At 45.2% G+C, this 13,378-nt stretch overlaps 1 protein-coding gene across 1 annotated transcript; it reads right to left on the bottom strand.

The window, feature by feature from the left end:
* Nucleotides 1-1,303: 1,303 nt before the first annotated feature.
* tmtc4 (transmembrane O-mannosyltransferase targeting cadherins 4) lies at nt 1,304-12,247 on the bottom strand. The gene is made up of 18 exons (XM_068573187.1): nt 11,809-12,247; nt 11,494-11,697; nt 11,202-11,317; nt 10,682-10,898; nt 7,318-7,405; nt 7,077-7,177; nt 6,710-6,802; nt 6,355-6,516; nt 5,989-6,191; nt 5,510-5,684; nt 4,254-4,385; nt 4,050-4,129; nt 3,829-3,936; nt 3,594-3,735; nt 3,404-3,518; nt 1,913-2,025; nt 1,718-1,787; nt 1,304-1,589 (listed from the first exon to the last, which is right to left on the bottom strand). The coding sequence occupies exons 2-18, from the start codon at nt 11,653-11,655 to the stop codon at nt 1,441-1,443; spliced, it is 2,226 nt and encodes a 741-aa protein (XP_068429288.1). The 5' UTR covers nt 11,656-11,697; nt 11,809-12,247; the 3' UTR covers nt 1,304-1,440.
* Nucleotides 12,248-13,378: the final 1,131 nt, after the last annotated feature.

Genomic DNA, 13,378 nt, shown 5'->3' with positions numbered 1-13,378 from the left:
GCCGTCTGCATTCGCTCCATAGCATGAAGCCCTTTCACCACGCTGACCTTTACACGAGTCCGGTGGAAACGGGTTTCAAACAATACTTTGAGTGTGCTGTGCATGGAGGCTTTTTGTTGTGGTTCCAGACTCTTTACATCAAAGCGGCAACAAAAAGCAAGCAACAAGGAAATCTCATGTGATATTAGTTGCATATTTAAGGGAGGTCTCACACACACACACACACACACACAGAGGACGGCGTGCATATCGGTAACATCTTCCCAGCATCAAAGCGTCGCCCGGCGTATTGTACTGTATGTGTAAACAAACTTAGCAGCCCCCCCCCCCCCCCCCTGAAAGCAAAGCCAAACCAGCCCCGCCGCCGCATCAAAAGTTTCCCGCAAGCCGCAGGATGCAGGTGAAAAAATAGAAGTGCGTTGAACTTCGACCTCGGGGTGCACACTTGTTGACTGATGTTTCGCGCAGGGGTCGCCTTTTCCCCTTCTGCGGCATTCTTCAAGACGAGCATGCCTCTGTGTGTGTGTGTGTGTGTGTGTGTGTGTGTGTGTGTGTGTGTGTGCGCACACGAGTAATCCCCGGGGAGATCATCCCCTTCTCCCCTTTGAAGGCTCTGTGCTATAGAGCTGTTTTCATACAGCACCGGCCGTGGGTTTCCTGTCTCAGCTGACCCCCCCTCCCCCTCCCTCCTTTCTCCTCCTGGACACTTCAGAAAAACTTCCCAGGACAAACACCTTTCTCCGATTAACTACAGAGGCCTCAGGAACGGGGAGGGGTTTTTTTTTAACCTCCGCGTGCCATCCCACTCAGGAACAAAGAGACAGGGCGTTCAAAATCAAACAAACACGATAACCACATTACCCGTCCAGCGGTCAGAAGTCAGCGGCCGCCGCCCGGTCAGTGAGGCCGCGAGCGGGAGCGGGGCGAACCGGCCGGAGCAGCTTTCCAGCGCAGGCGGGGACGACTGGAACTTCCTGAAAGAGGGCCAAGCCAAATACGATTGACAACAGAGTCCTCTGGATCCACACACGCTCGGCGCTCGGTCCAGCTGACACAACACGGGCCGAGAGATGAAAAGAGGACGGGGTTCAAACCGTGGATCAGTTCCACATGGCCTTCGCGTGGAGCAACAAAGCGGCGCAGCACAGCCGGCCATGTAACCGGCACAGGAATCCAGCACACCTGCTACACACACACACACACACATTTCACACCCGGGAAATTAAATTAGATGCTTGATACACAAGCAGTCTCGTACATGAAAAAGTGTCCTTTGAGAGTAAAAAAGAACAACACCATAGACTTAAACATAGACCGTGGGCTTTATTTTCAAATGGTACAAAGCTGGAAATAGTGAGATAAAATAAAAGCAATTGGAGCTACGGGAATACAAAATAAAAAAAGATTTGTTATGGCACGCAGGGGTTCCAGGAGGCTCCTTCAGGGTGTGGGCTGCTTAAGCTGGTCCAGTTTGCGTTGCAGCATGTTGTAGTTGTCTCTGGTCCCGGGGGCCTCGGGGTCCAGCTTCAGGGACAGCTCGTAGTGCTTCTTCGCCAGCTCCAGCTTCCCCCAGCGGTGATACAGCACAGCTGAGGGGAGATACAGAAACGCTGATCCAGCTGGGGAGCGCCGGCCGTCCGCCCTAATTCTATGTCTGTTGCTATCACGAGCGACTGTCTAGAATATCTGGTGCAACCAAATTTGCAGGATAGCTTACCTAAATTGCCATGGCAACTAGCAGAAGTTGGGCTGATCTGGAGTGCAAGGAGGAAGAAGCCCTCGGACTCCTGAGGACAAAAACAAATAAGGCACCGAATTATCGTCACTGTTACTACACTAGGACGAATAAAACATCAACATGCATCAAGAAGATCATACAAAATATTGAGCTGTTCATTTACCACTGACTCACCTTATATTTCTGTAATTTCCCCAAAACATTAGCCAATGAAAACATGATCGTGTGGTCAGTGGGGAGGAGCCTCAGCGCCTCTCGGCCGATCAGCTCTGCTTGACCCAAGTTACCTCAAAAAGCAGAACACAAAATGTCGAGACGTTCATTTCTAGTGTAACACACACACACAAAGCTTTGAAATAGGCACTAACATGTACTTTTTATATGGGTCAAAAAAAAGGTGCTAAAATGCTGCGTTAACATCCAGGCAGTTGCCAAAACACAATTGTAATAACAGCCGGTACGGAGAGAATCAGACTGCTTGCTGTATTTGTCAGCAGTGTTTGAGGGCAGAGTTTTTCCCTCTTCACACAGGAGCGGTTTAGTCTCCTAATTAAGGTTGAACACAAGGCCCACTGGGTTATTGATCTCTGTCACAGGAGCCGTCTGATGTCTGGCCAGAAAGGGAGAAAGCGAGCGAGCGAGACAGTCGGACAGACAGTCAGACAGACGGGCGGCGAGACAATGACAGTCACGTCCTGAGTCATGGCCCGTGCCCTTCAGACGCAGCTTGCCAACACGTGACGACATGAGCACCTCTGGCTGAATCCACACCGATTCGACCTTTTGTTCGTGCGACGATCAAAAACAAAAGAGCGGGGCGACGGATACCTGATTCCTTGCTATTTGGAAATGACACCTATTGTTCTTTCTTTTCTCTTTTTTTTTCTTCTTCTTATTTGGTGGGGAGCTGGAGAGAGGAGGTTGAATTATTTCTGTCAGATTTTGGGGAACAAATGCAGTGGGTGGGTGGGGTGAGAGAGGCTCTGAGGGGGCGCTGTTCCGGCTGCGCTTTGCCCACGTTTGATCAGTAACATACCGGGGCCCTGATTGGACGGTTCCAGTGTTCTCCCGGGAGACTCCGCCCCCCACGGGAGCGGCTTCTGACAAAACGGCTCGAGCGTTTGGAAATCAGAGCATTCTCCACACGGCAGGGAAGAGTGCCTTCAAAACTCACAACACAAAGCTTTAATACATAAATTTCAAGCATTGCTGATTCCTGCTCTTCCGGTCTAATCTTGTTGGCCATTTAGATTTCCTGCTTTTCCAAAACAACAACGCCGCGTTTCTTGGCTGTTTAATGCTGGAACAAGCTGCTCTCCAGAACGGAGAGTTCCATGAAAGTAAAGTGACTCTTAAATTATCATCAATTCACAAATGGGTAAAGCGTATTATTAATATTATTATTTTTTTTATATTTACTATTGATAAATGCCATTACATAGTTTATTTATCCCACAAATTATATTGCTGATGTAATAACAGTTTTAAATACCAAATGTTGCTGTTGTGTACAAGAGGTTCAGTGTATTGAAATACACGTTAATCAGTTTTGGATTGAAAGCAGATTCCAATCATGAGATGTGATTATCTTTTCAATTAAATCACAAGAACAATATTTTATGTACTGTAGTGTACAGTATCTGTGTGCACGCATCACGTCAATACCAGTGTTGTCCAGCAGGATGACCATGTTGTTCCAAGCCAGGCTGTGGTCGGGTTTGAGCACAGTGGCGTTCCTCCATGCGTTCAGCGCATCTAGATGTCTGTTCAGGTCAGCATACTATCATGACAAGAGAGAAATAGTGAGAAAAAAACTCAGGAACCACCAGTGTGTTTTGTTTTGGTGGACTCTCACCAAGCGTCCCAGGTTATAGTAGCAGTCTGGATATTTTTTCCGGAAGCGGATGGCATTCCAATAGCTCTGCTCTGCTTCCTCAAACTTCTGCAGGCTGTTCTGAACTATACCCAGATTCATCCAAGCTGCGGCAAAGTCAGGCCTGCACAGAAGAAAAAAATACAACGTTATTAGTAGAGAGCTTTTTCAAGAGACCTGGAGTCAGAGCGGTATTCCTGCGTGTTGGGCGACGTACTGAATAGAAACTGCTTTCGACAGCAGCTGCTCGGCCTCGATCAGCTCGTTCCTCTCCTTCAGGATGTTCCCCAGGTTGTTCATGGCGTGGACGTAGGTGGGATGTAGCCTGAGAGACGCAGAGAGACGAGGTTAACATGACTCGCCCCGCTCTTCTATGTATTGTCAGAGTTCAACTAGCATGGAGCCGACTGGCTTGCTAATGCTCGTGAGGGGGAATACCTGACCGCCTCCCTGTAATATGCGATGGCGGCGGTGGAGTTCCCTCGGTCGGCCAGATTTTTACCGACATTATAGTGGACCTGAGGAATCAGATATGGTCACGTTAGGACTTGTGGGTGCGACTTTGATTGCTTGGCTGCAGTTTATTCCCACAGACGATTGGCCGATGAAAAAAGGTGTGCAAACACACAAAACCACAGATACCTTGGCGTTGAGCGGACAGACGGACAGGGCGCTGGTGAAGAGGCTCTGCTCTGACCGCCACTGGTGACTTCGGAGAGCACAGCGGGCTACGTACACACACAACAGCGCCAGCACCGACACACACAGTGGCTTCTAGAATGTGGAGGGGCCGGGGGGGAAACAAAAACAAAAACAAAAAAAACATTTTAACAAGAATGGAGTGTAAATCCTTATAACCCTCAAGCTTAAATATCAATTACCTGTGACTCAGAGTTAAACAGCCTGAAAACACATCCACGCAACACGGAGATGCCACCTGCTGTTATCATCCCTTCATAGGTGAGTCATTAGTCATTTCTTATGCATCACTAAGTCCTTAAAGCTGCTTTAACAGGTGGTGAATGAAGGAGTTCAGGACAGTGTCCCCTGTCGGCTTATAGAAGGAGAAAGGGTCACTGGGTTGGGGTAATTGCTGGAAACTGAGGCTGCGTCCACACAACGACACCTCGTGTCCACACTACCCCTGACAGAAACAAGAGACCTTTAAATTTAGATTGTAGTCACCATTTGATACATAGGAAAGACAACAAATAACAGGGAGTCTCACAGACAGATGAAACAACCTGTTCTGAAGTCTGGCGGTTCAGCAGCTGATACTTCTGCATCTCTTTCCAGACCGCAGCAGAGTGAACACGTTGTGGCTGGGTGGGTTTTGTCCTTTAATACCCCTGTAGCTTTTCACAGGAACCCGTTTTCTCTCGATGGGTACCGACAATGTTCCGTGCGGTTCTGAATCGCTCGTTGTAGAACCCTCCTGTCCCATGACAGCGTGTAATGTCTGCAGTCTGGATGCTGTCTATTGCTTCCCTGTAGGAGCTGACAAGATTGTGGCACTTTGGCTTCGCGATTAGTGCTCATTGGCCACTGTCACGAGATCCTTTTTCTAGAAGAAAACAAAAAACGGCATCATCCTCGATAGCCGCTGGCCATTTTCAACGTGGATAACGAACCCTCGCCGACCCTTGTGTGCCTATGCTAGCAGGAGACAAGCTGTCATTCCAGTGCTTTGCGACCGACGCGCCAATGCCTGGTGTACATGAACGGTCACGTGATGTGCGTATTCAGTCGTGGGCGGTATGGACCGAGGTCATTTCTGCAACAGCGCAAAAACGCTCGCCTGAACAGAGACGCAATGGCGTCTCTGCCTGAGGGTTCAACCAGGTTTGCTATCCTCGACGTCGGTGTGATTCATTTTGGTAGGATTTAGGTCTCCCTACCCTGTATTTGGACCAGCGGCAGCAGCAGTGTCCCATGGAGTAGGCCAGCAGTAGGCAGTAGCCAGCCGATGACAAGTAGAGCACTCTCTCGGCGACGACGAAGCCCACCCTGAAAAATATGTTGCAGGCCGGCAGAAAAGGGACCACGAGCAGCACCAGGCCCAACGTCAGTGTCCTGGAAGGGAGAGAAATAGGTCACGGAGTGCCAACATTATTTTTCAAAATGGCTGTGTTGAAGACTTTTAAGCGAAGAAATGGAACAGTAAATCACTCCAAAAAACATTCCTAAACAAACTTTTCCTGTAAACTACAGTCTCGTCTCTGAACCAAGAGAGAATTATTAAGACTCAATCGAGACGTGGCGGTCACACTGCGGTGGTTACGGTACAATTTTCATAATCAAGTGTGGGTCCGGAGAGGCCCCGACATGTGCTTCGCCTCGTCTACAGCGAGTGTGAGATTGGGCTGAGCTCGCTTACCTCCTTCTCTGGCTGTCCTGCGAGCATAAGGCTTGGCTTATCAAGCCTATCAGGACGCACCAGAGCAGCAGCAGCCACGCCATCCTCCAATCAGTGGCCGACTTAATGAGAGGCACGCAGCCCATGGACCAATCAAAACACAACCACCAGGGACACAGCAGCAGCCAGGCATTCAGAGAGTAGTAGTAATTATAGTTCACTATCTGCCAATCAAAATGGAGCGGGAAGGGGTTGCGGAGTGGGAGAAAGGGGAAGAGATGAGGGGAGAAAAAAAAGTCAAGAGTTAGGGGGTTCAAAGCTTTGGTGTGTAAGTGTGTGTGAATGTTGCATCTCACATCAAAAAAAATAATTAAAATTCATACTCACTCGAAGAAATATATTTTCTGCAAAAGAGGCAGGGTTGTCTACTTCGGTGAATGCCGGCGGTCCAGTTCCCATGATCCTCCAGCGTGCATAGAGCATCGAGAGTCCCCCAAGACCCATGAGAGCCAATCGGGTGGGCAGTCCCGTCCGAAATAGCTCACTCACCTGTCGGGAAGATATCGCCAAACAATAAATAGGATCAATGTTTGTGAGTTACTCGCTCATTAATACCTACAATGAAGCAAAGCTCATACTGCTTCATGTAGATAATGTATGTGATCTGACATTAATCATACGAGAGAGTGCATCATTTATGACAGGAGGGAGGGGGGGAGAGGGTAAATATACTGTAACTCACATGGAGTGGATTCTTCCTAAGGAGCAGCCTCTGGCTGAGTTCATACACATTAACATTACAGATCAGGAGGACATCAAAGGCTGCGTTCACACCCTGAAGGAAAATGCATAGAGGAATGGCATTTAGGAATGTATATAGGTCAGCAACTAAATGGATCTGTGACTCTGATTGTACATTAGAAGGAACATGACACTTTGAGGAAAAAAAAAAGGAGAGATTGCGTTAATTGGCGTGTCTTCATAAAACCTTAACATGTGAGTGTTTACGGCATGTGAGGTCTCGCTTTTGAAATTTTTCTTACTGGATGTGATGAAAGCATCTCACTCACACACACACACAAACACACACACAAGAAAAGACTTTGTACCAAGACTGTGATGCCTTGTTCTTTGCAGAGCATCGCCGCGGCACACAGCGAGAGGCTGACCACAACCCACCGGACAGAAAACTTGTCATCTCGGTCACTCCCTGGGGAACACAAAGCCCAGACCAAGCCGGTTACAGAAATACAAAATAACAAGCGGCTCCAGAAGGTTTGATGCTGCCACCACATGCACACGCACACACATTAGAGTTGCACATGAAAGGTAAAAAAAAAAGGTACCTACCTCTGTTGAAAGCTTTGCAGTAGGTGAGGAAAGAGAGCTGGAAGAACAGAGCGCACAGCAGATCTGCTCGACCCACTACGCCGGCCACCTTGTCGAGATGGAGGAAGAAGAGAATGAAAGATAAAACAAAAACAAACAAGTTCCCTCAAGTAATGGCATTATTGCATGCATCACTTCACGAACTGCTGCATCTTGAGTGGCCGTCTCTTACGTCACATTTTCTTTCGCATCGGGCATCAAGTTATAAATAGATGTTTGTTAGACTTTAAAACAAATATACAAGTAACAAAATCAAATGTGAATACTCTGCAAACGTAGATGGCAATACACAGCGTATTTCAGTATTACATGTCCGTAAAGGTGTATTGGTGAACTATTGGATGCTGTTTCGTAATTTTTCAGCTTGGATTTAAACTAAGTCTTTACATTTTGTGCTTTGAATTTGGTAAAGTGTGATTTTTTTGTATTACTTAATTTTATAAATCACAAAAAAATAGTAAAATCTACAAACAGAAGCCTACACAATCCTCATTCAAAGACAAAGCAAACATTTCAAATAAATACATAATAAAAAAACATCCACAAAAAAAAGCCAGACTGTACAAGTGATAAAGAAAATGTTTCAGCCTATAATTATAAAAAAAAAAGAGGATACAGCACGGCTAAGAATATCAAAACTGGGTATTGCAGAGTAGAAAGTGAACCAACCAAAAGGAGAGTTAAGGTCTCTAATAATTTGAGGTACACGCACATGTTTTGCTGAAAACCATGCGGTTTCCTTTGAAGCCTCTCAAACTGTTTCCCTGAGCCTTCTCGAAGCAAAGAGCGCTGGTATCCCTCCAATCCACGAGCATCAGCCTCTTAGCTACTAACGTACCAAACACAAGGGCCGCTTGTACAGTATGTGGCCGCGCAAGAGCGGCTTCGGAACAAACAAAACAGAGCAATTAGAGCAGCAGGTTCAAACTGTGAACCATGAATTTTACAGTACGTAAAGATATGTTCCAGAAAAGGCCAGAAAGCAATTATTATGAAAGTTGTTGTTTTTTTTGGATATAAAGAAGTTTTCAACGCAGTAAACTATATTCAGAATTATAAAGGAAAAGTAGGTTTATAACAAAATTGTATAGAAGATGTTTGATTTGATAATATTGCATTTTTTTTTATTTACTAATTTATCAAGTGGTTGTTTGAGTTACTTCGATGATTACCAAATATTGTACATTTTGTTGATTTTAAAACATTTCATGAAGACAAAAAGACTCTTTATTGTATACAGTTCTCCTTCCCACTGTATCCAAAAGTTGGTCAAAATTCTTAACAGGACATAACAAAAATATCTCATTACCAGCAGTACTGGTTGATGTGTGTGTGTGTGTGTGTGTGTGTGTGTGTGTGTGTGTGTGTGTGTGTGTGTGTGTGTGTGTGTGTGTGTGTGTGTGTGTGTCTCTGTCTGTCTGTCTGTCTGTCTGTCTCTGTGTGTGTGTGTGTGTGTGTGTGTGTGTGTGTGTGTGTGTGTGTTGTATACGGTGTGTGTGTACAGTACTGTTGGCATCCTGGGGTTTCCTGCTTTGATACATACAACGGGCCTAAGCCAACAGCCTGCCTACCTCACACCCCCTCCTAGGTCTCGCCCAGTTCTTGACCTGCATGATTAAAGAGAATGGACAGGGGGAATCGCTGCCTTCCAGCCGGGCTTTACAGCAAACACACGTATGCCGGCAGGTCAATAAGCATCCCGACGCAGCTAATCATCAGCCAGCGCTGCCGCAGGCACCTCGGTCCCGCGCTTCCAGCTGAGACCGGACTTTTGTTCTTGGCATGGGACCACTGCGTGTTTAGTATTAAAACCTCTGGACTAGTGTGTCAAGATGGCATGCTGCACTGCTGTAGGGAATCACAGCAAAATTAAAGTTCATTTGTAGCGCGAGATCACAAGAGGCACGACGTCCCGAGAGGCTGCTACCTTGACCGGATAATCGAAATACAACATAGTATCGTATTGAAACTTGTGATTTACGGGTGCATGTGTGAGGATATATAAGCTGATCCATATATGGAATTTCACATCAGGTGTCATTAGTTTAAACACATTACAAAGGTGGCTTTTGCTTGTACGTAGAAGTTAAACAAAAAAAATGTCAAAGTAATGTGCTTTGCCTTTGTTCAGATGCACTGAATGGTCTAAACTTCAAATGCATTTACATAATATTACAGAGAAAGCATCGAGGACAGAACATTTCACTTAAGACTTCTGCTTTTACCAAAGAAGAGAAATCAAGTTTCTTATTCCGTGTTTCGATATACAAAAAAAGGTACAACATTCTCAATGAAGTTCCAAGTTAACGCTTTGGGTTTGCACTTACTGAGTTAAAAAAAAGTTTTATTTTCCACCCAGGATTCCTTCAGGCAAGTTAGAGTTAGAATTTAGGACCGACTTGGACCAAAGTTAACTGTCTGCTGGCGGGTTGACTTGTCAGTTTTGCATGAGGGATTTCACCGCCTCGATTGAAACACTTCCTGCACAAAATATGTCTCCTTGGCTTCTACACATTGCCCGGTAACGTTTTTCTGCCGGTAACGTTGATTTGATAGCCAATGCTCGTGTTCTTGCTCGCTGGCAGACAGTGTGCCTGCTCAGAGTATCAACCAGCGTTGTTGGTTCCACTATCCTGATCTGCGTGACGTTAGAGCGAAAGGCATTTCATAAATGATCTAAAAATAGAGATGTTAATTACCAAGAATAGGATGAATTAAGTTTTAATTTGCTTGTCATTGCAGTTCAAGACTTTTAAAATGTTTTAATAAAAATTAAGGTAATATTTTTCGAATAATGGATTCAATAGTTTGTAAAACATTTTAAGGATCAATAGGAACCCTGTCAATCATACACACTGAGCTTTTTTTATCCAACAAATCATCGGAGCTGTGAAGCTGATGATCTGATGCGGCGTGTTCGAATACAAGTTTTGTTTTTCATCTTTTTTGCTGATCAGTGTTTTCTTGCAGCATTCTTTTTTTAGACACCATTATGTCTGAGAAGTTTTCAGAACACAACATTTGGAGCATGCGTTTTCTGTTGTACAAACTGACAAAAAAACTGCTAAAAAAACAGGTCTGGTGTATGTGTCACCAAACAAAACTAATTGTAAATGTGAATCAGTATGCACCGGACAAATAACTATGAGTCTCCCGCTCCATGTATGGTTCAGGGCTCTGAAGTTGCAGACTGTTATTTTCTACTGACAGCATTGAATCTGTTCTGTGGACAAACACGCATCCTGTGGCACCGCGGGAGCCGAGCGGGAAATACTTTAAAGAAATGAAAAACAAAACAAAACAAAAAAACCTGAACTCTACTTACACTTTCTGTGTGGACCGGGTGCGCGGCGAAGAGGAGGGCGGCGAGCAGAGATGTCTTAGGAGCGTGGTTCAGTATCCGGCCCTTCTCGTCATACGACAGTCCACCAATCAGTAGAGCAAACACGTCAATCATGAGGGCGGATATGACAGCGTGGAGGACGATGTTCAGCACGTGGAAGCCAACCGGGTGCAGGCCTCCTGCCAAGAGGTAGTTCAGCCTGCAACAGGAAGAGGGGGTAAAAAAAACACCTGCTGGTAAAGGTAAGGTCGATGTGGGGAAGGGTTGAAGCGTGCAAGAGCTTTTGAAAACATCATTGCGTTATCAGTGTCAGTGTGAAAAAAGGATTAGCAGACATTGTTCTAGTTAAAAAAATTTTTTTACAGCGCTTATAAAAACACAATAAAGTAGTTAATGAATATGAGATATGAGTTAATAGTTAACTCCAATTCCTCCTCTGCATTGTGGAGGTTGGTTACTATTGTCTTAACATCTGCGTTTGAGCTCACAGTGGAAACATTACCTAAATGTAAGGACAGTGAGAGGTCGGTAGGATTTGTGACTAGAGTTGCTACTCAGGTTGCTCCCCCAGAAGTCATTGCTCCAGATGTTGTTCAGAGGCGTTGCTGGTTTCAAGTCCTGGAACAGAAACTCAAAATTAGGCTGACAACTACGCCGCCAACGAGCAGGACGCCGTTGATGCCACAAAGGCAATGCCTTAAAAGGGCTTTTTTTTTCTTGCAATACGTGAATGGTTTTGCAGAATTGATGTACTGCACGTGGATATCACACACTAACAGAAAGAGGAAGCATACCTTGTTGTTGACGATTGCTTCAGAATCATCAAACACAAACTCCCCATCATAACTGTTTATGAAGCACAGGAGTGCCACCAGGGCGACGGTGACCTTGGCGTGGACTGGAGCGAGCTTTGGAAGGGGTATTTGGTGATCCCAATACACTTCAGACAACGCCATGATGCACCGGCTCTTTGGTCATACGGTGTCATCATCTAGACCCTGAGGGGAAGAGGATAGATGCAGGCAGGTAGCGTCATACTGTGTCCTCTGTTACAAGAACAACAGGCGTAATAGTGATGCACGGTGTTTACACACTGGGTGGATTCATACCTCATCTTCTGAGAGACGTAATGCGAGAGGTCACCGCGTTTTGTGTAACCAACATGTTAGCTTCTTGGCCAGCTAACTAGCGCCCGTAAACCGTGAACTGGCGGAAGGAGCCAACAGTCGGAGCCGCACTCGGCTTTGCACTTTGTAACGACGAGGTGAAATTATCACGCTGCCCCTGACACGCGAAGGGGGACGTTACCTTGGACGTTAGCGGGCTAATAAAGCGTGACTTTAGCATGTCTTGTTTAGCGGGTGCTATTCCCACTTGAACGGTGTGAACGTGACAGGCGCGCGGCGGAACATGTGTCGGTAGCACGCGCTGTCTTAATTTAAAATATTTTTGGTTCAACACTGTGGCTGTTTTCACGTTACCGTTACCCGGTGAGGCGCAGACGGAGAGCTCGCGGCTGTAAACAAATATACACGCTCAGGCTGCAGCACTTCCTGTTTAGCGTAGCGGTCACGTGTTCATTTTCAGCCAATAGAGGAAGCCAGGATGAAACTGTCTTCTTTTTTTGTTTTTTCTCTCCTTCTTGTGCTTAGTTTTACAGGTTAAACAGTCTGTCAGATAACTTTGTTTCTGTGACAGTCAATGAAAAAAAAGTGACAGACAATGATTTATTTGAGTGGAAAACATCTCCCTTCATGTCTTCAGGCTAATATGAAGCTCATTAAACTCATTCTGTATTTAGCAACAGGTTCCAACATTAATTAACTCAAAAAGTTTTTTTTTATATGGCTGATTTTGAATCTGCATACTCTGATTATGGAATAGTTTCAGAGAAGTTTTTGCTGATCACGCCTTTTAATATTTTCTCCATACTTACAGTATGCAGTCTGTTTTGCTTTTCTTCTTGTGTAGTTTTTGCAACCGTTTGCTTAAAAATCCACCTTTTTTACTCTTAATCTTTCTCTTTTTATCTAGGCTACATATTGCTGGCTCTGCCTCTGACATAATGTTCTTATCCTGTCATTGATTGTCTGTCCTTGCTTTCCTTTTGCAGAACTGCCGATGCATCAGATCAGAGATCAGTGCAAAAATACTGTCAATAAAGCTGGCCCACATGTGTGAACACAAACACACACACACACACACACACACACACACACACACACACACACACACACACACACACACACTTCTTGGATAAGTGCTGCATTATGGTTTTATAATAAACAAAGGTGGGTTGTATTGTGTCGGTCTCATTTAAGATAAGAAAAAAATAATAATAATCCTTTATTAGTCCCACAGCAGGGAAATACATGAGGAACTAGACGTTAAGGTGGTATAGAGGTTTGTTACCAGACAGCCAGAGAGTTTTTTGTTTTGTTCATGCTTGTTCCTATACTTTACATCACATTGAGAGATGTGATCATGACCATGTAGCGTTGGTTGGTTGTGCTTTCGGTTTCCAGTGCTAAGAATTGTTGGGTTACTTGGTCATGTAAATTATAGAGGGTGTTTAATTAAGTAGTTGGAGGTAAGTGTAGATTGTAATTAAGTGCCACATGATGCACGGTATGCATGCATCCGAAGTTACTTAGAGTTTTCTTCTTTACATCATCATAT

Source organism: Clinocottus analis, unplaced genomic scaffold (assembly GCF_023055335.1).
Source record: "Clinocottus analis isolate CAN_PGR_092001 unplaced genomic scaffold, fCliAna1.0.p SCAF_12, whole genome shotgun sequence".
NCBI classification, from domain to species: Eukaryota; Metazoa; Chordata; class Actinopteri; order Perciformes; family Cottidae; genus Clinocottus; species Clinocottus analis.
The sequence above is the reverse complement of the archived record's forward strand: the minus strand, read 5'-3'. Positions and strand labels throughout refer to the sequence as shown.

Bases quoted from the DNA above. Each gene is read 5' to 3' on its own strand.
- tmtc4 (XM_068573187.1), bottom strand. From the start codon at position 11,655: ATGGCGTTGTCTGAAGTGTATTGGGATCACCAAATACCCCTTCCAAAG. The intron at 7,406-10,681 runs GTAAGTAGAGTT...CATCTCGACAAG, and splicing joins ACCCGGTCCACACAGAAAGT to GTGGCCGGCGTAGTGGGTCG. The intron at 6,803-7,076 runs GTACAAAGTCTT...ATTTTCCTTCAG, and splicing joins AACAAGGCATCACAGTCTTG to GGTGTGAACGCAGCCTTTGA.